Below are 25,974 nucleotides of genomic sequence, written 5' to 3'. Positions count from 1 at the left end.
GCGTTCTCCTGGTGTCCTCTCCAACCATGCCACAGCTGAGCACACTGCTGTCTCCATCAGTTACAAGTCAGACAGCACCAGTGACACCAACACCTGTACGTACAACTGCGCTTTCTTCGACTTCTGGACTTCCCCAAGTGCGAATAGTGACTACCTCTACAGGAATACCTGCAACTGCGCCTGCTGCTATTGTGACACAGCCTCTGTCCTCTGCTGTATCTCACATCAGATTGCCGGCCACATCCACCCCCACTCCCACCAAAGTCTTCACACAAGTGAGATGATTGTCACAAGAATGTCTGTTTATAGTTCCGTACATGTAGTCACTATCTTATTGTCTTGTGTTTTTGTTTGCTCTAGACTCAGATGGTGACAATGCCAGTGAAAGCGCCAACTAGTGTTTGCGCTCCTGCCACAAGGCCGACATTACCCACTCAGGGCGGCATCACTGTTACTGCACTGAGCTCTGCTGCTGGTGCCGCCTCCAAGTCAGTGGTTAGCTCCCCGGGAGGATCTGGTCCGACCATCCTCCAAAGCATTACTGGTCAGAGTATCATCAAACAGGTAACACATGTGCTTGCTGGTCTAAAACAGATCACTGTTTGTACTTATTTAACTGGAAATTGTGAAACTTTTATCTTTGCTTTTAAAGGGAAATGAAAGTATTTTTGCTGAATCTAAAACAATGTATTTAATATATAACTGTTTTTAATGTGATGATTCAGATAGAGCATGCAATTTACAACAACTTTAAAATTTACTTCCATTAACAAAATGTGCACAGTCTTTGTCCCCAGCTCCTACTGAGCATGTGCAAGAATTCACAGAATATACGTATATTCATTTGTGATTGGTTGATGGCTGTTGCATGATAAAGGGGGAGTGGAAATAGAGATAACTTTGAAATTTGTCAGAAACAAAATCTACTATTCATTTCAAGTTCAGATTAAGCACTATTGCATTGTCTTGTTATCTTGCATTTGTTGATTATGCAAATCTACTGTGTTGACTGGTCCTTTAAGAGCTTCCTTCTGATGCATGTGGGCTTTCCCCTATCCAGTAGTAGAACAGAGGGAGTTGTTTTCATTAGCCAATGAGCAATCTGTTTCCAGGGAGGTTAGTTATGTTGAAACAAGCATTTCCTTTCAGTTTAAAAATATTTTTTTGCCATACAAAATATAATTTGCTGTTTGCATTTGTACTACAGTTTTTTTTTTTGTTTTTTTTAGTTTGTTCTATCTTTAAACCTTTTAATTTGTGTTTTGTGACTTTTATAAATTCTATTAAATTGTTACTGACAAGTAGCAGCTATTTTTGTTGTAAATCTGTAACAAGCATTCGATTTAGGAAACAATGCGCCTCTTGTTTAAAGTATTTTCCTTTGTTAAATCATAAAATGAATGTGAGTTGCATTAATACCCATTCCAGTAGTTCCTCATTTATTCATAAAATGAGTCAATGATCAGTAGTTTTGGTTAAAGATTAAAGTGTGCTCAGCTGTTTCAAGGACATAAAAGCAAAAGTATAGTTAAAGCGACATCAAAACCGATCTTTTTCTTTCATGATTTAGAGCATACAATAATAAACAACTTTCCAATTTACTTCTACTATCAAATTTGCTTTATTCTTCTTGTATCCTTTGTTGAAGGAGCAGCAATGCACTACTGGGAGCTAGCTGAGCACATCAGACGAGCCAATGACAAGAGGAATATACTTACCAGCTAGCTCCTTCAACAAAGAATACCAGGAGGAAAAGGCAAATTTGATAATAGAAGTAAATTGTAAAGTTGTTTAAAATTGTATGCTCTAAATCATGGAAAACAATTGTGTTTTGTGTTCCTTTAATTATACTTTTGCTTCTACATCCTTAAAACAGCCTATTTAGAAAAAAACAAAACAAAAAAAGCCAGCGTATTTAGATATGCTTTTCAATAGGGGATACTAAGAGAACAAAGCAAATTAGATAAGTAAATTGGAAGGTTGTTTAAAATCACATGCTCTATCTACTCCATGAAAGTTTAATTTTGACTTTACTGTCATTATCTAATCATCTTATAGTCACGAATGTAACATTTTTAGATCATGATCACTAAATTATTAATTTTTTTACATTTCCTTGGGAACTATATTTACTTTTAACCTTTCTGTTAGTTCTCGCTATGTACTAGCAAGGAAATGGTTCACCTCTGGCTACAGGTAAGCCTTAGCTCTACAAGCAAACTGTACAAGATGAGATTTGTACCATGTCCGGATTACAGTAGGTGTATTTAGATTCAATGTTACACATGTGATATCCGTCACCTGATGCAATTCCAGCGTGTTCAATCGTCAACCCTTACTGCCATATGAAGCCACTATGACCCAAGTGTGGACCACAAGCGGACCATGCTGAGAGTAAATGCCAAAGTTTTGCTGTGTATACTGCCATTTCCTTGTTCGTACTTGTTACATAGAGAGACTGTTACCTTTTGCATATAAGAAAACTTAAGTATCAATTTTTCAAATTTGGATGCTAACTTTTTACTGGGTAAAGCCACATATTGAACAGACTATAGTCGTAGTGGACCGATATATTTAAAGAAGGAGGAATCCAGTATTATTACTGAATGAACTTTTTGAGGGAGAAGTCCCTAGCCGCATATGGGTATCCTTAAGCGCTGCATATAGTGTATTTAGAGCACTTTGCCGTTACAAAGGCGGACATTGGTTTTAAAAACGAGAAACCACTACATGCTGCTGTTACTAGCAGGTTGTAACCCTTAAGTGCTGGTAACTTGAGTATTCACCCATCATTACTTTAATGTTCTACTGAGTATTAGAATGATGTTTAATACTGTCTGTGGAATATCTGCCTCTTTGTGGTTTTTAACTTAACTGGAGGTGCCCAGTTTGCTGGGTTTTTTTTTTTTCAATTTCACTTGGATGCTTCTTATGGAAGTTTAATAAAGTTATTTTGTATTTTCTTAGCTTTCAACTAAGAATAACAAGAGAACAAAACAAATTTAATGATAAAAGTAAATTGGAAAGTTAGTTTTAAATGACATGCCCTATCTGAATCAAGAAAGTTTGATTTGAACTTTACTGTCCATTTAATAAATATATATATATATATATATATATATATATATACAGGTGGCTCTCGGTTTACGCCGGTTCAATTTGCGCCGTTTCAGAATAACAACCTTTTTTTCAGTCATGGGACTGCTATTGAAATGCATTGAAAAGCAATGCACTAATTAAAATAGCCAGTAGTTGGAGCTGTCCGCTTTTGTTTTAGCAAAGTAAAGCAAGTTTAACAGCCTGAAATTGATCTGTGTACACAGTTCAGACCAGATAGATCGAGCAAGATTTAGCAGCCACTTCCCTATTATCTTCCTGTCCCGCTGCTTGAGGTGAGGGTGCCTTACTGCCTATTAATCACTGCAGATTGAAATGCATAGAATAGGTGCAGACCCAATATTATCTAACATGCTAACAATGCAGAGAACTGTTTGCAGAAAAATGCAAGTAAAAAAACGTTTTTGTTTATTAAACTTAGTTTGATGATGATGCAATATGTTGTGTAATTATTTCTTTTTAAAGATACGATGAGTCCACGGATTTCATCCTTACTTGTGGGATATCGCCTACTGGTCAGCAGGAGGAGGCAAAGAGCACCACAGCAGAGCTGTATATATAGCTCCTCCCTTCCCTCCCACCCCAGTCATTCTCTTTGCCTGTGTTTGTGATAGGAAGAGGTAAAGTGAGGTGTTAGTTTAGATTCTTCAATCAAGAGTTTATTATTTTAAAATGGTACCAGCGAGTGCTGTTTTTTTATAGGGTGTAGCCGTATTCCTTGTCAGCCTCTAGAGTAGAGCTACTAGTGGCTTTAAAGCAATGGGAACTGGTGGGATTAAATTCTCATTGTGCCTCCCATACTGAGTTCTGTCCTTCAGAAAATGGTCTTAGCAAATATTAACTAAGGCCCTGTATGTCTCCACAGAACTGCAGGAGGGAGAAGACCTCTTGATCCTGTGGGACCGATCCGGCTGTTGCTCAGCATAAAGGTATGTGCAGCTCTTTTATTTTTCTGGGACAGTACTACCTCAGAAATGGCTGTGTATATGTTACCTATCTCATAGTGGGGTAATGTACTTTTATTGTAAGGGCTCCCCTATTTACTATGTACCACTCAGTTTTCACATAACAGGTTATGGAATTGTGGTGGGAGAGAGACACGACTAGGAGCTATATTGTGAAAAGGACTCCTACTGTGACATGTTGCTCTGTTACATATATCTCCTATATAAGAGACGGTAACAGCTGTGCCCGATAATTAGAAGATTTTCTGGCAGCATGTTTTTATGCAGGCACTGGGGCTAAGGAACTTAGGAGGTTTTAGGAGGGGCTTTAGAGACTTTTTAACCAGGCTGGATACCATGTGGGATGTGCCCGATAACATTGAGAAATATAACCTTTGGTTTATTGTCTCCATATTGTTGTGGTAACAAGGAGTATATTTATCATGCACTTTTTATGTCAAAGCGTCTGTTACATCTGCTCCGGTGTTACTTTTTGCTCCAAACTTAGAAGGTTCAGTGCGATCTCCCGGTAACCTTTCTTTATTATAATGATGGCGACCGGGAGAGTTTGTAATGTTCCGTCCACGAGGGGCAGGGTTTTGTTTTGGCGCCTTTCTTCAGCTGCATATCCCGTCCATGAATGTCTATGCAGTCTCTTAGATGGGATTGTCCCGCCCACGATGGGCGGGGCTTGGGGCTGACTGAGACCGCACTTGCTCTTTGGTATGTCACATAGAGCAGTTTCTGAGGGGGCTCTCTGTGTTTTGTCCTAAGTGGGTCCTGATAACGATGCAGATGCGCTCCGGATCAGTTAACTAATAAATAGGAATACATGACATTTTAAACATGCATAAATATCTATAAGTTTATGTCTCAGTCTAAGCACTTTCTACACACAAGAGTATACGTTACTGTTTAAATTTTAAAGAGACAGTAACGTTTTTTATTTGTTCATTTTATTTGCCATAATTTCTCTGTTTATTGTTTAAGCCATCCTTTGGGATGTGGATTGGACATGTACGCAGTAAATTAGTTGATTTTAACATTTAAAGAGACGGTAACAGAGTTATCTGTTAGTCTTTCTTAAAGGGTTTTTACTGTTTACTTGTTTGTTTCATCCATCCTTTCTGTCTTATGATGGAATAAGTTTGCACAACATATGAATTACTTCTTAATTTTAAAACGACAGTAACGTTTGTGTTGTTATATAATTAAAAAAAAAAAAATTGTTTCTTTTCTGACCCCCTACTACTATGGGAGTCTGTTGACTGTGGTCAACCTATGCCACAAATTTCCCCTATGGTGTTCCACAATACTTATGGCCCACGTACAGTGTCCTGCGCTTCCTCTAACATTTCATACATCATAGTTTTTTCCTATGTAGAAGTAAACATTTCTAGAGGACTTAATTTCAATCAACATGTTTGATTTAACTATTGCTATCCCAGATATTTCTTCCCTGTTGACGTAGAGGAAGATACTGTACTTTGGGATTTTCTGATAATGAATTCTCAGGCTCAGATAGAATAATCTCTTTCTTTTGGTCCTGAAGTTGTTTTTCCTTTGTCTTAGCTTGTCTACCTCCATTTGTTACTTAGGAGGTTTTAGCTATCATGGACGACTCCCTCACTATGGGTGTTACCTAGGGCGTCCGGTGAGTTATTGGGATGGTGAAATGCATTCCCTTTCATCAAAAGGATGTTTTCCCATGGTCAACCTAGCTAAGAGTTCTACGATACCTTTAGAGGATATTAAGAACTTAAAAAAGGATCATACAACAGGGCTTGTAATGGCAACCAGCTGTGTTTTTTTTGCTACCGTCACTAGTGCGACGGCGTATGGTCCGATGTGTTTTCTGTTACTACTAAATCAGAATCTTCCCTGGATAAGGAACCAGGCTAGGATGAAAGCCTTTTGAGTTGGTTAACTATTTTCTTTCAAAAAAATTTAAACTGAAATTATAGGTTTCAGGTTTCTCTGTTCTAGCTCACCGAGCCTTTTGGTTAGAGCCTGGTTTTATAGGTGTCGGCTCTAAGTCTTCGCTTTTTAAAAAGCTTTGTTGGACTCTGGCTTGACGGAAGTAATTTTTTTTGAATTAACAAAATTTACATATTAATCATGCAAATAATAAGTGATCTGCTGTTGAATCAGGCAGGACATGCCCCTGATCCGGGACCGGATCTTGTGGAGGGCGATATTCCGTCCTTGCTCAGGCTTGGGTTCGAGATGTTTGAGATTCCTGGGAAATAGATAATAGTGTCCCAGGGAAACAGGCCGGAATTCGAGGAGTTTTTTCTCACAGAGGTTTCTGTTTTTTTCAGGATTATCTGCAGTGCAGTTAATAGGAGAACCGCTCTTGCATTGTGTAAGAGGTCTCTCCTCCCTGAGTGTCTTTGTTCCAATTCCAGTACTGGAACGGGAGCAGGGTGTTTTTAGTTAAATCTGTTTGTGGTTCCCACAATAAAAGAGGAGGGAATCTTCAGATCTGTTTTGGACCTTAAGAGCCTGAACAAGTTTCTCATAGTTCCTCGCAAGATGGAGACTATTTCTACCATTTTTTGATCCAGTGGGTCAATTTCTGTCAACAGTAGATTTAAAGGATGCATGACTTCATGTTTCTATCCTCAGGGATCCTCTCAAGTTCCTGAGGTTTGCCTTCTGAACAAACATTTTCAGTTTGTGGCTCTTCCTTTTAATCTGGCCACAGCGCCCAGAATTTTTACTAACGTTCTGGAGTCTTTATGGCGGTTCTAAGGCCGCGGGGCATCGTGGTGGCCCCTTATCTGGACGATATACTGATCCAGTCGTTGTCATTTCAACTGGCAGGTCCCATACCGACATTGTGCTACCTTCCTAAGGACCCACGGGTGGAAGGTAAATCTGGAAAAGAGTTCATTGGTTCCTCAGACAAGAGTACCCTTTCTGGGAACTCTAATAGACTCTATCTCAATGAAGATTTTTCTGACGGAGGTCAGAAAGTCAAAAATTCTGAATGCATGTCGTCTCATTCAGTCCAATCCTCGTCCGTCAGTGGCTCAGTGCATGGAGGTAATCGGATTGATGGTGACTGCAATGGAGATCGTTCCGTTTGCTCGTTTTCATCTCAGGCCTCTGTAATTAAGCATGCTCAGGCAGTGGAATGGAGATTATACAGATTTGTCTCCTCAAATAAATCTGGATCAGGAGACAAGAGACTCTCTTCTATGGTGGTTGTCGCTGGATCATCTATTCCAGGGGACTTGCTCCCGCGGACCCTCATAGGTGATAGTGACAACGGATGCCAGCCTGTTAGGATGGGGTGCAGTATGGGACTCCCTAAGGGCTCAGGGTGTATGGACTCAGGGTCTCTCCTTCCCATCAATATCCTAGAGTTGAGGGCAATATTCAATGTGCTTCAGGCTTGGCCTCAGTTGGCTTCAGCCCAATTAATCAGGTTCCAGTCGGACAACATAACGACTGTAGCTTACATCAATCATCAGGAGGAACAAGGAGTTCCTTGGCGATGACAGAAGTAGCCAAGATAATACAGTGGGCGGAGTCTCACTCTTGCCATCTGTCAGCGATCCACATCTCAGGGGTGGAAAACTGGGAAGCAGATTTTCTGAGCAGACATACGTTTCATCTGGGCGAATGGGAACTCCATCTGGAGTTATTTTGCAGCCTGATTCTCAGATGGGGCAGGCCGGAGTTGGATCTCGTGGGATCTCATCAGAATGCCAAGCTTCCGAGATACGGGTTCAGGGATCCTCAGGACGAGCTGATAGATGCCTTGGCAGTGCCTTGGTCTTTCAGCCTAGCTTATGTATTCCCTCCATTTGCTCTCCTTCCCCGGGTGATTGCTCAAGTCAAACAGGAGAGGGCATTGGTGATCCTCATCGCCCCTGCGTGGCCTCGCAGGATTTGGTATGCCGATCTGGTGGACATGTCATCTCAGCCACCGTGGAAGCTCCGATTGAGGAAAGACCTTCTCATTCCGGATCCCTTCCATCATCCGAATCTACTTTCTCTGCAGCTGACTGCTTGGAAATTGAACGCTTAATTTTATCTCAGCGAGGTTTTTCTAATTCGGTCACCTTGATTCAGGCACGTAATCCTGTTACTAGGAAAATTTACCATATGATATGGCGTAAATATCTTTTATTAGTGTGTATCCAAGGGCTACTCATGGAGTAGGGTTAGGATTCCCTGGATTTTGTCTTTTCTCCAAGAAGGATTGGAGAAGGGGTTGTCAGCAAGTTCTTTAAAAGAACAGATTTCTGCTTTATCTATTTTGTTACACAAGCGTCTGGCAGATGTTCCAGATGTACAATTTTTTTGTCAGGCTCTGACTAGAATCAGGCCTGTATTTAGGCCAATTGCTCCTCCTTGGAGTTTGAATTTAGTTCTTAACGTTCTTCAAGGGGTTCCGTTTGAACCTATGCATTCCATTGATATAAGTTATTATCTTGGAAAGTTTTATTTTTGGTTGCTATCTCTTCTGCTCGAAGAGTTTCTGAGTTTTCGGCATTACATTGTGATTCTCCTTATCTTATTTTCCATTCAGATAAGGTGGTGTTACACACTAAGCCTGGTTTTCTTCCTAAGGTTTTTTCACATAAAAATATTAATCAGGAAATTGTTGCTCCTTCCTTGTGTCCTAATCCTTCTTATAAGAAGGAGCGTCTGTTACATAATTTGGACGTGGTCCATGCTTTGAAGTTCTACTTGCAGGCGACTAAGGATTTTCGTCAATCGTCTTCCTTGTTTGTCGTTTTTTCTGAGAAACGTAGGGGTCGGAAAGCTACGGCTACCTCTCTTTCTTTTTGGCTGAAGAGTATCATTCGTTTGGCATATGAGACTGCGGGACTGCAGCCTCCTGAACGAATTACGGCTCATTCCACTAGGGCTGTGGTTTCCTCATGGGCATTCAAAAATGACGCTTCTGTTGAACAGATTTGCAAAGCTGCAACTTGGTCGTCTCTTCACACGTTTTCCAAATTTTACGAATATGATACCTTTGCCTCGGCTGAGGCTGTTTTAGGGAGGAAAGTTCTTCAAGCAGTGGAGCCTTCCGTTTAGGTTCCCTGTCTTGTCCCTCCCTTTTCATCCGTGTACTATAGCTTTGGTATTGTATCCCACAAGTAAGGATGAAATCTGTGGACTCATCATATCTTTAAAAAGAAAAAGAAATTTATGCTTACCTGATAAATTTGTTTCTTTTTAGATACGATGAGTCCACGGTCCACCCTGTTTTATAGACAGGTCTTTATTTTTGTTAAACTTCAGTCACCTCTGCACCTTGGCTTTTCCTTTCTCTTCCTAACTTCGGTCGAATGACTGGAGTGGGAGGGAAGGGAGGAGCTATATATACAGCTCTGCTGTGGTGCTCTTTGCCTCCTCCTGCTGACCAGGAGGCGTAATCCCATAAGTAAGGATGAAATCCATGGACTCATCGTATCTAAAAAGAAACAAATTTATCAGCATAAATTTCCTTTTTATTAGGTGATGTTTAGCAAATGTTTTTGTTCATTAAACTAAGTTTGATGATGATACAATCTGTATTATTAGGTTTATAATGCTGTTTAGCATTTAAAGTCTTCATTTCAAACCTTTAAAAATAATTGGGTGTTACTTATGACAATTTTCAGAGGGGCCTGGAACCTAACTCCCTCACTTCCCATTGACTTACATTGTAAACTGGGTTTCAATTTACAACGGTTTCGATTTACAACCATTCCTCCTGGAACCTAACCCCGGCGTAAACTGAGGGCTACCTGTATGTATATGTGTGTATGTGTGTATATATATATATATATATATATATATATATATATATATATATATATATATATATATATATATATACTATTATTATTATTTTTTTGAGGTGTCGTTCTCTTAAAATATTATCACAATTTATTTAATGATCTAGTGTGTTAACTGTTTATCTAGGGATTATAGAAATACAGGTTAAACTCGAAAAATTTGAATATCGTGCAAAAGTTCATTTTTTTCACTAATGCAACTTAAAAGGTGAAACTAATATATAAGATAGACTCATTACATGCAAAGCAAGATGGTTCAAGCCATAATTTCTCCAACATAGGTGTGTCCGGTCCACGGCGTCATCCTTACTTGTGGGATATTCTCTTCCCCAACAGGAAATGGCAAAGAGCCCAGCAAAGCTGGTCACATGATCCCTCCTAGGCTCCGCCTACCCCAGTCATTCTCTTTGCCGTTGTACAGGCAACATCTCCACGGAGATGGTTTAGAATTAAGCCTGTTTACAAACCCTTGACTCCTCCTTGGAGTCTCAATTTAGTTATTTCAGTTCTTCAGGGGGTTCCGTTTGAACCCTTACATTCCGTTGATATTAAGTTATTATCTTGGAAAGTTTTGTTTTTAGTTGCAATTTCTTCTGCTAGAAGAGTTTCAGAATTATCTGCTCTGCAGTGTTCCCCTCCTTATCTGGTGTTCCATGCAGATAAGGTGGTTTTACGTACTAAACCTGGTTTTCTTCCAAAAGTTGTTTCTAACAAAAACATTAACCAGGAGATTATCGTACCTTCTCTGTGTCCGAAACCAGTTTCAAAGAAGGAACGTTTGTTGCACAATTTGGATGTTGTTCGCGCTCTAAAATTCTATTTAGATGCTACGAAGGATTTTAGACAAACATCTTCCTTGTTTGTTGTTTATTCAGGTAAAAGGAGAGGTCAAAAAGCTACTTCTACCTCTCTCTCTTTTTGGATTAAAAGCATCATCAGATTGGCTTACGAGACTGCCGGACGGCAGCCTCCCGAAAGAATCACAGCTCATTCCACTAGGGCTGTGGCTTCCACATGGGCCTTCAAGAACGAGGCTTCTGTTGATCAGATATGTAGGGCAGCGACTTGGTCTTCACTGCACACTTTTACCAAATTTTACAAGTTTGATACTTTTGCTTCTTCTGAGGCTATTTTTGGGAGAAAGGTTTTGCAAGCCGTGGTGCCTTCCATTTAGGTGACCTGATTTGCTCCCTCCCTTCATCCGTGTCCTAAAGCTTTGGTATTGGTTCCCACAAGTAAGGATGACGCCGTGGACCGGACACACCTATGTTGGAGAAAACAGAATTTATGTTTACCTGATAAATTTCTTTCTCCAACGGTGTGTCCGGTCCACGGCCCGCCCTGGTTTTTTTAATCAGGTCTGATAATTTATTTTCTTTAACTACAGTCACCACGGTACCATATGGTTTCTCCTATGCAAATATTCCTCCTTAACGTCGGTCGAATGACTGGGGTAGGCGGAGCCTAGGAGGGATCATGTGACCAGCTTTGCTGGGCTCTTTGCCATTTCCTGTTGGGGAAGAGAATATCCCACAAGTAAGGATGACGCCGTGGACCGGACACACCGTTGGAGAAAGAAATTTATCAGGTAAACATAAATTCTGTTTTTTCATAATTGTGATGATTATGGCTTACAGCTCATGAAAACCCCAAATCCACAATCTCAGAAAATTAGATTATTACATGCAATCAATAAAACAAGGCTTGTACATAGAACAATATCAGACCTCTGAAAAGTATAAGAATGAATACTGTATGTACTCAGTACTTGGTTTGGGCCCCTTTTGAAGCAATTTCTTCCTCAATGCGGCACTGCTGAGGTGTTATGGAAGACCAGGATGCTTCAATAGCAGCCTTCAGCTCTTCTGCATTGTTCGGTCTCATGTCTCTCATCTTTCTCTTGGCGATGCCCCATAGATTCTCTATGGGGTTCAGGTCAGGCGAGTTTGCTGGCCAATCAAGCACAGTAATCCCACGGTCATTGAACCAGGTTTTGGTGCTTTTGAAAGTGTGGGCAGGTGCCAAGTCCTGCTGGAAAATGAAGTCAGCATCCCCATAGAGCTCGCATGTGGAAGGAAGCATGAAGTGCTCCAAAATCTCCTGGTAGACCGCTGCATTGACCCTGGACTTAATGAAGCACAGTGGACCAACACCAGCAGATCACATGGCTCCCCAAATCAACACAGACTGTGGAAACTTCACACTGGACTTCAAGCATCTTGCAGTGTGTGCCTCTCCATTCTTCCTCCATGCTCTGGGTCCTTGGTTTCCAAATGAGATGCAAAATTTGCTCTCATCAGAAAAGAGGACTTTGGACCACTGAGCAACAGATCAGGTCTGTTTTTCTTTAGCCCAGGTAAGACGCTTCTGACGTTGTTTGTTGTTCAGGAGTGGCTTGACAAGAGGAATACGACATTTAAAGCCCATGTCAAGGATCCGTCTGTGTGTGGTGGCTCTTGATGCACTGACTCCAGCCTCAGTCCACTCCTTGTGAAAGTCCCCAACACTTTTGAATGGCCTTTTCCTGACAATCCTCCAGGCTGCGGTCATCCCTGCTGCTTGTGCACCTCTTTCTTCCACACTTTTCCCTTCCACCTAACTTTCTATTAATGTGCTTTGATACAGCACTTTGGGAACATCTACCTTCTTTTGCAATTACCTTTTTGAGGCTTTCCCTCCTTATGGAGGGTGTCAATGATGGTTTTCTGCACAACTGTCAGGTCAGCAGTCTTTCCCATGATTGTGATTCCTACTAAACCAGACTGAGAGACCATTTAAAGGCTCAGGAACACTTTGCAGGTGTTACGGCTTAATTAGCTGATTAGAGTGGGACACTTTGAGCCTAGAATATTGCATTTTTTCACAATATTCTTAGATTGTGGATTTGGGGTTTTCATGAGCTGTAAGCCATAATCATCACAATTATGACAAATCACGGCTTGAACTCTCTTGCTTTGCATGTAATGAGTCTATCTCATATATTAGTTTCACCTTTTAAGTTGCATTAGTGAAATAAATGAACTTTTGCACGATATTCTAATTTTTCGAGTTTCACCTGTAGAAGATTTCTCCAACATAGGTGTGTCCGGTCCACGGCGTCATCCTTACTTGTGGGATATTCTCTTCCCCAACAGGAAATGGCAAAGAGCCCAGCAAAGCTGGTCACATGATCCCTCCTAGGCTCCGCCTACCCCAGTCATTCTCTTTGCCGTTGTACAGTAATAAAGTGTGTTCAGTTTAAAATTTAAAGCGACAGTAACGGTTTTATTTTAAAACGTTTTTTGTACTTTGTTATCAAGTTTATGCCTGTTTAACATGTCTGAACTACCAGATAGACTGTGTTCTGAATGTGGGGAAGCCAGAATTCCCATTCATTTAAATAAATGTGATTTATGTGACAATGATGCCCAAGATGATTCCTCAAGTGAGGGGAGTAAGCATGGTACTGCATCATTCCCTCCTTCGTCTACACGAGTCTTGCCCACTCAGGAGGCCCCTAGTACATCTAGCGCGCCAATACTCCTTACTATGCAACAATTAACGGCTGTAATGGATAATTCTGTCAAAAACATTTTAGCCAAAATGAACACTTATCATCGTAAGCGCGACTGCTCTGTTTTAGATACTGAAGAGCATGACGACGCTGATAATAATGGTTCTGAAGGGCCCCTAACCCAGTCTGAAGGGGCCAGGGAGGTTTTGTCTGAGGGAGAAATTACTGATTCAGGGAACATTTCTCAACAAGCTGAACCTGATGTGATTACGTTTAAATTTAAGTTGGAACATCTCCGCATTCTGCTTAAGGAGGTATTATCCACTCTGGATGATTGTGACAAGTTGGTCATCCCAGAGAAACTATGTAAAATGGACAAGTTCCTAGAAGTCCCGGGGCTCCCAGAAGCTTTTCCTATACCCAAGCGGGTGGCGGACATTGTTAATAAGGAATGGGAAAGGCCCGGTATTCCTTTCGTCCCTCCCCCCATATTTAAAAAATTGTTTCCTATGGTCGACCCCAGAAAGGACTTATGGCAGACAGTCCCCAAGGTCGAGGGAGCGGTTTCCACTTTAAACAAACGCACCACTATTCCCATAGAGGATAGTTGTGCTTTCAAAGATCCTATGGATAAAAAATTAGAAGGTTTACTTAAAAAGATGTTTGTTCAGCAGGGTTACCTTCTACAACCAATTTCATGCATTGTCCCTGTAGCTACAGCCGCATGTTTCTGGTTCGATGAGCTGATAAAGGCGGTCGATAGTGATTCTCCTCCTTATGAGGAGATTATGGACAGAATCAATGCTCTCAAATTGGCTAATTCTTTCACCCTAGACGCCACTTTGCAATTGGCTAGGTTAGCGGCTAAGAATTCTGGGTTTGCTATTGTGGCGCGCAGAGCGCTTTGGTTGAAATCTTGGTCAGCTGATGCGTCTTCCAAGAACAAGCTACTTAACATTCCTTTCAAGGGGGAAAACGCTGTTTGGCCCTGACTTGAAAGAGATTATCTCTGATATCACTGGGGGTAAGGGCCACGCCCTTCCTCAGGATCGGCCTTTCAAGGCAAAAAATAAACCTAATTTTCGTCCCTTTCGTAGAAATGGACCAGCCCAAAGTGCTACGTCCTCTAAGCAAGAGGGTAATACTTCTCAAGCCAAGCCAGCTTGGAGACCAATGCAAGGCTGGAACAAGGGAAAGCAGGCCAAGAAACCTGCCACTGCTACCAAGACAGCATGAAATGTTGGCCCCCGATCCGGGACCGGATCTGGTGGGGGGCAGACTCTCTCTCTTCGCTCAGGCTTGGGCAAGAGATGTTCTGGATCCTTGGGCGCTAGAAATAGTCTCCCAAGGTTATCTTCTGGAATTCAAGGGGCTTCCCCCAAGGGGGAGGTTCCACAGGTCTCAGTTGTCTTCAGACCACATAAAAAGACAGGCATTCTTACATTGTGTAGAAGACCTGTTAAAAATGGGAGTGATTCATCCTGTTCCATTAAGAGAACAAGGGATGGGGTTCTACTCCAATCTGTTCATAGTTCCCAAAAAAGAGGGAACGTTCAGACCAATCTTAGATCTCAAGATCTTAAACAAGTTTCTCAAGGTTCCATCGTTCAAGATGGAAACCATTCGAACTATTCTTCCTTCCATCCAGGAAGGTCAATTCATGACCACAGTGGATTTAAAGGATGCGTATCTACATATTCCTATCCACAAGGAACATCATCGGTTCCTAAGGTTCGCATTCCTGGACAAGCATTACCAGTTCGTGGCGCTTCCTTTCGGATTAGCCACTGCTCCAAGGATTTTCACAAAGGTACTAGGGTCCCTTCTAGCTGTGCTAAGACCAAGGGGCATTGCTGTAGTACCTTACTTGGACGACATTCTGATTCAAGCGTCGTCCCTTCCTCAAGCAAAGGCTCACACGGACATTGTCCTGGCCTTTCTCAGATCTCACGGATGGAAAGTGAACGTGGAAAAGAGTTCTCTATCTCCGTCAACAAGGGTTCCCTTCTTGGGAACAATAATAGACTCCTTAGAAATGAGGATTTTTCTGACAGAGGCCAGAAAAACAAAACTTCATGACTCTTGTCGGATACTTCATTCAGTTCCTCTTCCTTCCATAGCGCAGTGCATGGAAGTGATCGGTTTGATGGTAGCGGCAATGGACATAGTTCCTTTTGCGCGCATTCATCTAAGACCATTACAACTGTGCATGCTCAGTCAGTGGAATGGGGACTATACAGACTTGTCTCCGAAGATACAAGTAAATCAGAGGACCAGAGACTCACTCCGTTGGTGGCTGTCCCTGGACAACCTGTCACAAGGGATGACTAGTTCCCTGAAGGGACATATTTCTGCCTTGTCTGTGTTACTTCACAAAAAGCTGGCAGCTGTGCCAGATGTTCAAGCCTTTGTTCAGGCTCTAGTTAGAATTAAGCCTGTTTACAAACCTTTGACTCCTCCTTGGAGTCTCAACTTAGTTCTTTCAGTTCTTCAGGGGGTTCCGTTTGAACCCTTACATTCCGTTGATATTAAGTTATTATCTTGGAAAGTTTTGTTTTTAGTTGCAATCTCTTCTGCTAGAAGAGTTTCAGAATTATCTGCTCTGCAGTGTTCTCCTCCTTATCTGGTGTTCCATGCAGATAAGGTGGTTTTACGTACTAAACCTGGTTTTCTTCCAAAAGTTGTTTCTAACAAAAACATTAACCAGGAGATTATCGTACCTTCTCTGTGTCCGAAACCAGTTTCAAAGAAGGAACGTTTGTTGCACAATTTGGATGTTGTTCGCGCTCTAAAATTCTATTTAGATGCTACAAAGGATTTTAGACAAACATCTTCCTTGTTTGTTGTTTATTCCGGTAAAAGGAGAGGTCAAAAAGCAACTTCTACCTCTCTCTCTTTTTGGATTAAAAGCATCATCAGATTGGCTTACGAGACTGCCGGACGGCAGCCTCCCGAAAGAATCACGGCTCATTCCACTAGGGCTGTGGCTTCCACATGGGCCTTCAAGAACGAGGCTTCTGTTGATCAGATATGTAGGGCAGCGACTTGGTCTTCACTGCACACTTTTACCAAATTTTACAAGTTTGATACTTTTGCTTCTTCTGAGGCTATTTTTGGGAGAAAGGTTTTGCAAGCCGTGGTGCCTTCCATTTAGGTGACCTGATTTGCTCCCTCCCTTCATCCGTGTCCTAAAGCTTTGGTATTGGTTCCCACAAGTAAGGATGACGCCGTGGACCGGACACACCTATGTTGGAGAAAACAGAATTTATGTTTACCTGATAAATTACTTTCTCCAACGGTGTGTCCGGTCCACGGCCCGCCCTGGTTTTTTTAATCAGGTCTGATAATTTATTTTCTTTAACTACAGTCACCACGGTACCATATGGTTTCTCCTATGCAAATATTCCTCCTTAACGTCGGTCGAATGACTGGGGTAGGCGGAGCCTAGGAGGGATCATGTGACCAGCTTTGCTGGGCTCTTTGCCATTTCCTGTTGGGGAAGAGAATATCCCACAAGTAAGGATGACGCCGTGGACCGGACACACCGTTGGAGAAAGTAATTTATCAGGTAAACATAAATTCTGTTTTTGTTTCTGTGAGTTCTGCATCAAGTAATATTCATATAATTTTTCTGCCAGTAATTTTTTAGCTGCATTAACACGTCTATTCCCCATCAGGTGGCACTCTCTGGGCAGCTAGGAATGAAAGCACAGGCTGGAGCGAGCCTTCCTCTTTCAACAACCAACTTTCGCATCCAGGGCAAGGATGTGTTACGCCTGCCGCCTTCTTCCATTACCACAGATGCCAAGGGCCAGACCATCCTGCGCATTACCCCCGACATGATGGCTACGCTGGCCAAATCCCAGGTTACTGCTGTGAAGTTGTCTCAGGAGCTTTTCACTGCAGCACCGGGTGGCAGCTCAGGCAAGGGATTATTACACATGGCTTCCAATCCTTCCTCACCTTCTCCTCCAGCTACTATCAAGGTTAATCCGGATATTAAGCCAGCAGAACCAAGCACCTCTAGTTTCAGACTTATGCCAGCCTTGGGGGTCACTGTAGCTGATCAGAAAGTAAAGGCAGCTTCTGCTAGTGACTCTAAACCCCCCACTACAATACGGATTGTTCAAGGACTTGGTGTGGTGCCCCCAAAGGCAACAGCGGGACAGAGTATTACCGTGTCTGCCAAGCCAATCTCTGTTGTTTCTAGTAATGTGGTTAGTTCAGTCCAAACTGCCACCACAGTAAGCATACCAACTATAAACAGCATGGTAACCAAACCTGCACCAACTGCGCTCACCATGGGCACCACCACAGTACGGCAATTCCCTGTGTCTACAACTCAACAGGTGAGCAGCTTTTTAAATACACTTTTATCTGAGTTACACTAAGGCCTTTTACATTTACATCCATTCCCTGTTACCTTTAGTTCCTGTTTACTAAAGTATGTAATCTATGTTGCACATTTTGTGCAAAACTATATCAGAGAAATGACAGTTTTGCAAATATTAAGATTTATGTAAAAAAAAAAATCCAGCAAAAGTTGCAATGTAGGCCTGATGCATGTCATACAGTCAGCATGTCCGCAGTTATGGTGTACAGTCAACATATCGTCAGTTATGGTGTACAGTCAGCATATCGTCAGTTATAGTGTGCAGTCAGCATATCCTCAGTGACGGTGTTACAGTCAGCGTATCTTCATTGACGGTGTTACAGTCAGCGTATCCTCAGTGACGGTATACAGTCAGCATATTCTCAGTGACGGTGTACAGTCAGTTTATCCTCAGTGACGGTGTACAGTCAGCATATCCTCAATGACGGTGTACAGTCAGCGTATCCTCAGTGACGGTATACAGTCAGCATATTCTCAGTGACGGTGTACAGTCAGCGTATCCTCAGTGACGGTGTACAGTCAGCATATCCTCAGTGACGGTGTACAGTCAGCATATCCTCAGTGACGGTGTGCAGTCAGCGTATCCTCAGTGACAGTGTGCAGTCAGCATATCCTCAGTAACGGTGTTACAGTCAGCATATCCTCAGTGACGGTGTACAGTCAGCATATCCTCAGTGACGGTGTACAGTCAGCATATCCTCAGTGACGGTATACAGTCAGCGTTTCCTCAGTGACGGTATACAGTCAGCATATCCTCAGTGACGGTATACAGTCAGCATATTCTCAGTGACAGTGTGCAGTCAGCATATCCTCAGTGACGGTATACAGTCAGCGTTTCCTCAGTGACGGTATACAGTCAGCATATCCTCAGTGACGGTATACAGTCAGCATATTCTCAGTGACAGTGTGCAGTCAGCATATCCTCAGTGACGGTGTACAGTCAGCGTTTCCTCAGTGACGGTGTACAGTCAGCGTTTCCTCAGTGACGGTGTACAGTCAGCGTTTCCTCAGTGACGGTGTACAGTCAGCGTTTCCTCAGTGACGGTGTACAGTCAGCGTTTCCTCAGTGACGGTGTACAGTCAGCGTTTCCTCAGTGACGGTGTACAGTCAGCGTTTCCTCAGTGACGGCGTACAGTCAGCGTTTCCTCAGTGACGGCATACAGTCAGCGTATCCTCAGTGACGGTATACAGTCAGCATATTCTCAGTGACGGTGTACAGTCAGCGTATCCTGCCAAGTCTTCACTGGTAATTTCAAACAAAATGGATTCATGCTTCCAATTTTAGAAAAAGACCTTTATTGTTTCATAGTTGGGTTCATAGGAAATAATACAAAGTTTCAGACCTGCAATAGGTCCTTAGTCATGCATACTTGAATATACACTGGTTTGTGTCTTTTATACTTTCACCTGTTACAAAAAAAGTACTATCTGCATACTAGTGACATCATGTGGTCAAAAGTTGGTACTACATTTTATGCATATTTATCTATCTTATTAAAGAGATAGTAAACGTTCAGAATAATGTTATATAATTCTGCACACAGTGCAGAATTATATAACATTATTTTCTTCTTAAATGGAAAGAGTCCACAGCTGCATTTGTTACTTTTGGGAAATAAGAACCTGGCCACCAGGAGGAGGCAAAGACACCCCAGCCAAAGGCTTAAATAGTCCTCCCACTCCCCTCATCCCCCAGTCATTCTTTGCCTTTCGTCCCAGGAGGATGTCAGAGAAGTGTCAGAATTTATTTTGTCTCTTATGGAGGGTACTACTCTTCGAAATGGGACAGGAGTTTTAAGTAATCCTATCAGTCTCTAAGTGAGGGCATGGATGAAAGTTAGAGTCCAGAGATGCAGGGAGAGTCTTTCTGCGAAACCATCTAGACTTATTTTAACATCTCCTCAAGCAATTGGCGTTATCGAACTTCGCTCCGCTGCCTGCTTTCTTCTTTCAAGTCCATGGCGGATGCGATGCTACTATCCGTCACACTTGAAGGGCCGTGTTCCTGTTCCACGTTGTAGATTCCGGTAAGATTGTTTAATTTTACTTTCTTTGTGAATGTATTGTAATTCAGATGCCCCCCCCCCCCAAGGCAGAACACTGTGTGGTCTGCAATCTTATCGCAGAAACTGAAGGATCTCTGCAGAAAGAACGGCAATCTCAATGTAAATATTTGCTACGTTCCTCTTTTCAATTTCCTTCCACTTCCTGAACTCCAGTGCGGTACAGGGTAACAGCACATTGCAGAAAAGGTAAGTCAGGGCTTAACAAATTTATTATAGGACTGTAGGAGCCAACCAAAATACTTAGACAGATTTTTTTTGTTCTTTAATAAGGGTGTGTGTGTTTATCTGGTGTATATATATGGTGTGTGTGTGTATGTTGTGTGTGTGTGTGTATATGTTGTGTGTGTGTATATATATATATATATATATGTTGCGTGTGTATATGGTGTATGTGTATATGGTGTATGTGTATATGGTGTATGTGTATATGGTGTATGTGTATATGGTGTATGTGTACATGGTGTGTGTGTGTACATGGTGTGTGTGTGTGTGTACATGGTGTGTGTGTGTGTATATGTTGTGTATATGTGGTGTGTGTGTATATATATGTTGTATGTGTATATGGTGTGTATATGTTGTATGTGTATATGGTGTGTGTGTGTATGTTGTGTGTGTATGTTGTGTATGTATATGTTGTGTATGTGTATGTTGTGTATGTGTATGTTGTGTATGTGTATATGGTGTGTGTATGTTGTGTATGTGTATATGTTGTGTGTGTGTATGTTGTGTATATGGTGTGTGTATGTTGTGTATGTTGTGTATATGGTGTGTGTAAAAGGTGTGTATACATGGTGTGTATGTGGTGTGTGTGTGTTTGTGTACATGGTGTGTGTATATGGTGTGTGTGTGTGTGTGTATATGGTGTGTGTATATGGTGTGTGTGTGTGTATATGGTGTGTGTATATGGTGTGTGTATATGGTGTGTGTGTATATGGTGTGTGTATATGGTGTGTGTGTGTGTACATGGTGTGTGTGTGTGTGTGTAGAGATCACAGAAGCTGAAACTTGTAGACCCTTACCAAGCCTTTTTCAGAACAGTAGATCAGGTTCCCAGGCAGACTGACACATTGGGAACGTACAGCAGACAGCGAGGCTGTACATGAACCTGTCCTCATGCACACTGAGTAAGGGCACCAAACACAGCAACACCGGCTCCTGCAGCGACACTGCAGAAAATGATAAAAAAAAAGTTCTGCCTCTGGGGTTTTCCTGAGAGGCTACCAAAAACCTTGGGTGTCTAACTATAAAACATAAGGGTCTCAGTAAGTCGCCTTTAGTATCTTGGAATCAAGGGTTAATATCTCCTGAGGGGGTTTATTGAACAGGGTTTTTTTTAATCCTGTTTATGTGATTATACCTGCTTATGTGTGGTGTTAATCGGGCTCATGGTTTGAAACATTTATGCCTCTGGAAGTGACATGCCCTTTTGTCCCGGGTCTCCCGCCTTGGGGAGGGCCTCTACAGTTCCCTGCAGGTGTGACTGTCCCCGAGTGTTGTGCCTTTTGTTAAAGAATTGCTCGCCTTCGCGTATTACTCAGACATGTTTTGCCGTTATTAAATGACCCTATTTTTATCTGGTACGGGAATTTTTAGTCTGCTAATTCGAATGTTGCACCTCATTAGACATGTGGGGATGATGTAATCTCCTGATTGTTATTTTATTGAGATCTTTCCCAGTTTATGGAAGATCAGGGCTCCACTCGGCTGGTCCTGCGGGTAGGCCTGTGTCTTCTTTGGCGATAACCCCCGGGTTGCCTTATATTTTCTTTTTATCCGATAGGATGTCTTTTATTTTGTTTGTTTCCTTCGGTAGCTCTTTGTTATGTCTTCGGAAGTTGTTTTGGACATGTTAGTCCTATGTTTAAATTGTCTGTTTTCCTTTCTTCCCCTCTGAGGGAGGATTTATGCTGCTTGCCGGTTAGGACCCGGGATGCAGGCTGGTCCTGTTGGGTTTGTTCTGTCTTGTGACTGTTCAGAGACGTTGCAATGTTCTGCTCGGCTGGTCCGGGTGAGGCGCCGAGTGCTCATGTTATCATTGTTTTACATGTTTCAAAGAAGCATTCGAGAGGACCTGTGAGGCGGGAAGGATTGTTTCAGTCCTTATAGCCTTCCATCATGGATGACTGGGTCAGTGGAGCTTCTGCTGCGTCACTCTCTCTTACGTCTGGTATTATCGGATCCTAGAGTTCCCCCCCACGCAGGGGTGGGTTGGCAGGCTTAGAGCCCTCTTACTGCTGTTTGAGAGGATTTGCCTTCGTTTTTGAGGCTCCTAATTTGTCCTTTTGGACTTGGTCCATCAACAGCTAGATGAATAGCTGTCTAGCATGCGGAAGGTTTGCAGTTTGAAGCCAGCAACAGCTCTTTGCACCTTGAATGTGTGCACATAAGCTGTTTACAATGCATCCAGATGCAGCTCTTGCACTTTGACCCTGTACTGTCTGGCTGAGTTATAAGACCTTTTGGTCTTCTTCCGTTTTCTCCGGGTGAGTTAGATCTTCTTTTAAGGATCTGGGTTCCCGGGAAATGGTTGATCCCTGTGGGGTCATTGTGTTTAGCTCGGGTTCCCAGGAGCTGGGAAGGCTTTGCACCTTTTCTTCTACATGTATTCCTCTGTTTGTATGGAGGTGATGTGGAGACTTGCCCTGCTCTGGGGATTTTGACCTTGAGGTATCCTTGCTTGTTGTTCTGAGGCTGTTTGAGAAGTTTAGGGGCTCTAGGGTCGTATCGACTTCTCGACTTGCTCTTTGGAGCGTAGGACTGTAGCAGGGGGGGCTCCTGCCTTCATTCGGGACTTACGAGTTCTTCTCGCTATACGGATTGTTCTGGATATTGCATCCATATCCCTGGTGTCTGTTTTTTTTTTTTGTCAGACTGGGTGTTCAGTTCCCGGGTACTGTTTGACTGAACCTTTTGGTGTACAGCCCTGTTTCCTTCCTGAGGCTTCCGGTTGCTGAGGCTTTGCTCTGAGTTTTTTACTTGTGGACCCAGTTATGGGTCGTTACTGAAATCTTGGGACTCAGGCTGGTTTGGGAGGTAGTGGGAACTTGGGCTATGTCCTTTGTTCCATCTACCTGACCTGGTCATGGTTGGCCAGGTTTTTTCTGAGTGTTTATTACTCATAATGGGCTTGATGCACCTTATAATTGCATTCCATAGGTCAGCTTGCTGGGATAAACCTTGGATTCTCTGCTCTGCAGGCGAGTGGGTTGGCAGTGTCTCTGCTGCATCCGTTACACAGGGGATCTGTGTTGTCAAGCTACTTTTAGGGGGCTCCTTTTCAAGGACATCTGTGTTGGGGATTGATCTTTCCTTAGCCGGTGGCTTCGTGCCTTGAGGACAGAGGTTGCCCTTCCGATTACATCCCTTTTCTTAAGGGTTTTTTCTCCTTCTTATGAAGATGTAGTCCCTTTCTTGGGGCTTCTCCTGGATCAGGAGGTTGGAACTGTGGATTGTTACGTTCCATCTGGAGTCTTACTCTCCAAGTGAGACTTGGTTGGATATTTTGTTAGATCCTTTGGTTCTACGACCTTACGTCTGTTTTGGAGAGGGGTTGTACCTGTTCTCTGTGGGGATGGCTGTGGCCATCCTTCCACTCGATCTTGAGCTGGTTTCGGGGTTCCTCTGCCTCCCTGTGTTGGATCCGCTGATGCTGGGTTGGTCCAGCTGGGTGTAGGTTCCGAGAGTTGTTGTCCTTTTCAGGATCTAGGTGGAAAGCCCTCTGGTGGCTCAGTTGAAAGTTTTTGTGATACAACCTGAGAGACCCGAGTTCAAGACCCGATGGGGGCATGACACAAGGCTTGTGGACTCCAACAATCTTAAAGCATAGTTGAGCGCTATCCTGTTGGCTCGGACTGCTAGGATATAGCTTTAGCTTTCAGCAAGCTCCCTAAGTTTTCAGGCAGTGGGCTTACACTCCCTTCGGGTTCTGGGTGTATCCTCTCCTTCTCGGGGGCCTCGATTGAGGTTCTGTTTTCCCCTTTTGGAGACCTGTGTGTAGGTCTGGCAGCTTATGCTGCCTAGAGCTTGCCCTCTGTATGGGGATTGCTTTTTCAGTCTGTTTTCGGATGGCTGCTTCTACTTCCTAGCAAGTTTCCTCTGTGTTGTCCTGAGGCGGACTCTGTGTCCTCGACTCAGGGTTTTTTCATCTGGGTCTGTTACACATTTTTTTTTAATTTGGATACGTTTGTATCTATGTTCAGACGCTGTGATGACTCTTTCTTCAGTTGTCTTCAGTGCTTGCAGGATGATGGAGAAAAGATTTTTCTGTATCTATGCCCGGTCTTATCCCGGTTTCAGCTTGGTCTAGGAGTAGCCTCCTTTCTCTGTTTGGGCCCATTTGGGTCTTTATGAGCTGGGCTCACTATTGGTGGTTTCCTTCTATGTATGGGGTGACCTTTCGGTTTCCTTCTGTTCTCCTTTGCCTTGTCCCCTTGGGAGTTTAGGCTGGTGTCCCCTTCATTAGTGAGGGGTGCGTGGTAGGGACCGACTGTCGGGCGACGGTGTCTCCAGGAGGACTGTTGGCTTAGTTGAGTCCATTTGGCTGTCTCTAGCTTGGCTTTTGGGCTATATGCGGGTCATTGTCCTTGGGGCCTTTCCTTTTAGGTTTTTCCCGGCTTAAGCAGGTTTGTTTTTGTTGGGTAGAGGTTCAGGCCTGGTGCCCTCAGTATGTGCCGCCTATTGTACCCTCCCGTCTTGGCATTCATTGTCCTCTATAGCTTGAGTATTGTTTTCCAAAAAGTAATGAATGCAGCTGTGGACTCTTTCCATTTAAGAAGAAAAACATAAATTTATGCTTACCTGATAATTTTCTTTTCTTCTGATTGAAAGAGTCCACAGCTCCCCACCCGTAAAATTTTTTGGTTGGGCGTCATTATTCTTCTGGCACCTCTTATCTGATATTTCTTCTACTGGTCCTTATTCCTTGGCTGAATGACTGGGGGATGAGGGGGTGGAAGGAGTATTTAAGCCTTTGGCTGGGGTGTCTCTGCCTCCTCCTGGTGGCCAGGTTCTTATTTCCCAAAAGTAATGAATGCAGCTGTGGACTCTTTCTATCAGAAGAAAAGAAAATTATCAGGTAAGCATAATTTACGTTTTTAGCGGTAACTTCAAAAATGAAAAGTATTTGCAGATTTTGTCTAGTAGTGGGGGGCAAGCTACATATAGTCCAATAGCGCGACCGGGCATGCTGTGACTTGCCAGCAAGCCTGCGAAGCACTTTGGATATCCAAGACCCACTCAGTAGATCCTGGAGCGGAGTCCAACTTTAGACTACAAAATCTGCAAATACTTTTAATTTTCTTCATAAATGGAAAGAGTCCACTGCTGCATTCATTACTTTTTGGAATTCAGAACCTGGCCTCCAGGAGGAGGCAAAGACACCCCAGCCAAAGACTTAAATACTCCTCCCACTTCCCTCATTCCCCAGTCATTCTTTGCCTTTCGTCCCAAGAGGTTGGCAGAGAAGTGTCAGAAGTTTTCGATAGTCTCTTATGGAGGGTAGTACTCTTCGGCATGGGACTGGAGTTTTAAGTAGTCCTGTCAGCCTCTCACTGAGAGCATGGGTGAAAGTTAGTCCAGAGAGGCAGGGACAGTCTTTCTGCGAAACCATCCAGACTCATATTAACAGCTCCACAAGCAATCAGCATTGACGAGTTTCGCTGCCTTCTTTTTTCTCTCAAGTCCATGGCAGAAGCAACGCTACTATCTGTCACACTTGAAGGGCCATGTTCCTGTTCTACGGGGTAGAATCCGGAAAGATTGTTTCATTTTACTTTCATCATGGATGTATTGTAATTTCAACTGTTTATCCGAGAGGGGCTACAACCTTTCGGGGATAACTTTAACATAGGGTCTCAGTGAGGCTCCTTTTTGTATCTAGGAATCAAGGGTTAATATCTCCTGAGGGGGATTATTGAACAGGGGGGTTATAATCATGTTTGTTATGTGATTCTGTCTGCTACTGTGTAGTGTTGCTTCGGCTCATGGCTATTTTGGAACACAATGGCCTATGTCTTAGTAACGCAGCCTTTTCGGTCGGGCCCGCTGCACGGTTTACCTTGTGACTCCATTTCCGCTTTCCTGAACGCGTGGCGACGGAGAAATTCTGGTTCTCTGGAGGTGGCAGTGTCCCAGTTATGGAGGATTCTTGGAGACTGA

The 25,974-nt window shown here is 42.9% G+C and overlaps 1 protein-coding gene across 2 annotated transcripts in view; it reads left to right on the top strand.

The window, feature by feature from the left end:
• Positions 1 to 25,974, top strand: part of NFRKB (nuclear factor related to kappaB binding protein) — a 139,011-nt gene that overhangs the window by 61,931 nt on the left and 51,106 nt on the right. For both annotated transcript variants that reach the window (XM_053691500.1, XM_053691499.1), the window contains exons 21-23: positions 2 to 275; positions 361 to 564; positions 17,036 to 17,707. In XM_053691500.1, coding sequence (XP_053547475.1) covers positions 2 to 275; positions 361 to 564; positions 17,036 to 17,707 — 1,150 coding nt within the window. The remainder of the gene's footprint in view (position 1; positions 276 to 360; positions 565 to 17,035; positions 17,708 to 25,974) is intronic.

This window comes from Bombina bombina, chromosome 8 (genome assembly GCF_027579735.1).
Source record: "Bombina bombina isolate aBomBom1 chromosome 8, aBomBom1.pri, whole genome shotgun sequence".
Taxonomy (NCBI): Eukaryota; Metazoa; Chordata; class Amphibia; order Anura; family Bombinatoridae; genus Bombina; species Bombina bombina.
The sequence above is the reverse complement of the archived record's forward strand: the minus strand, read 5'-3'. Positions and strand labels throughout refer to the sequence as shown.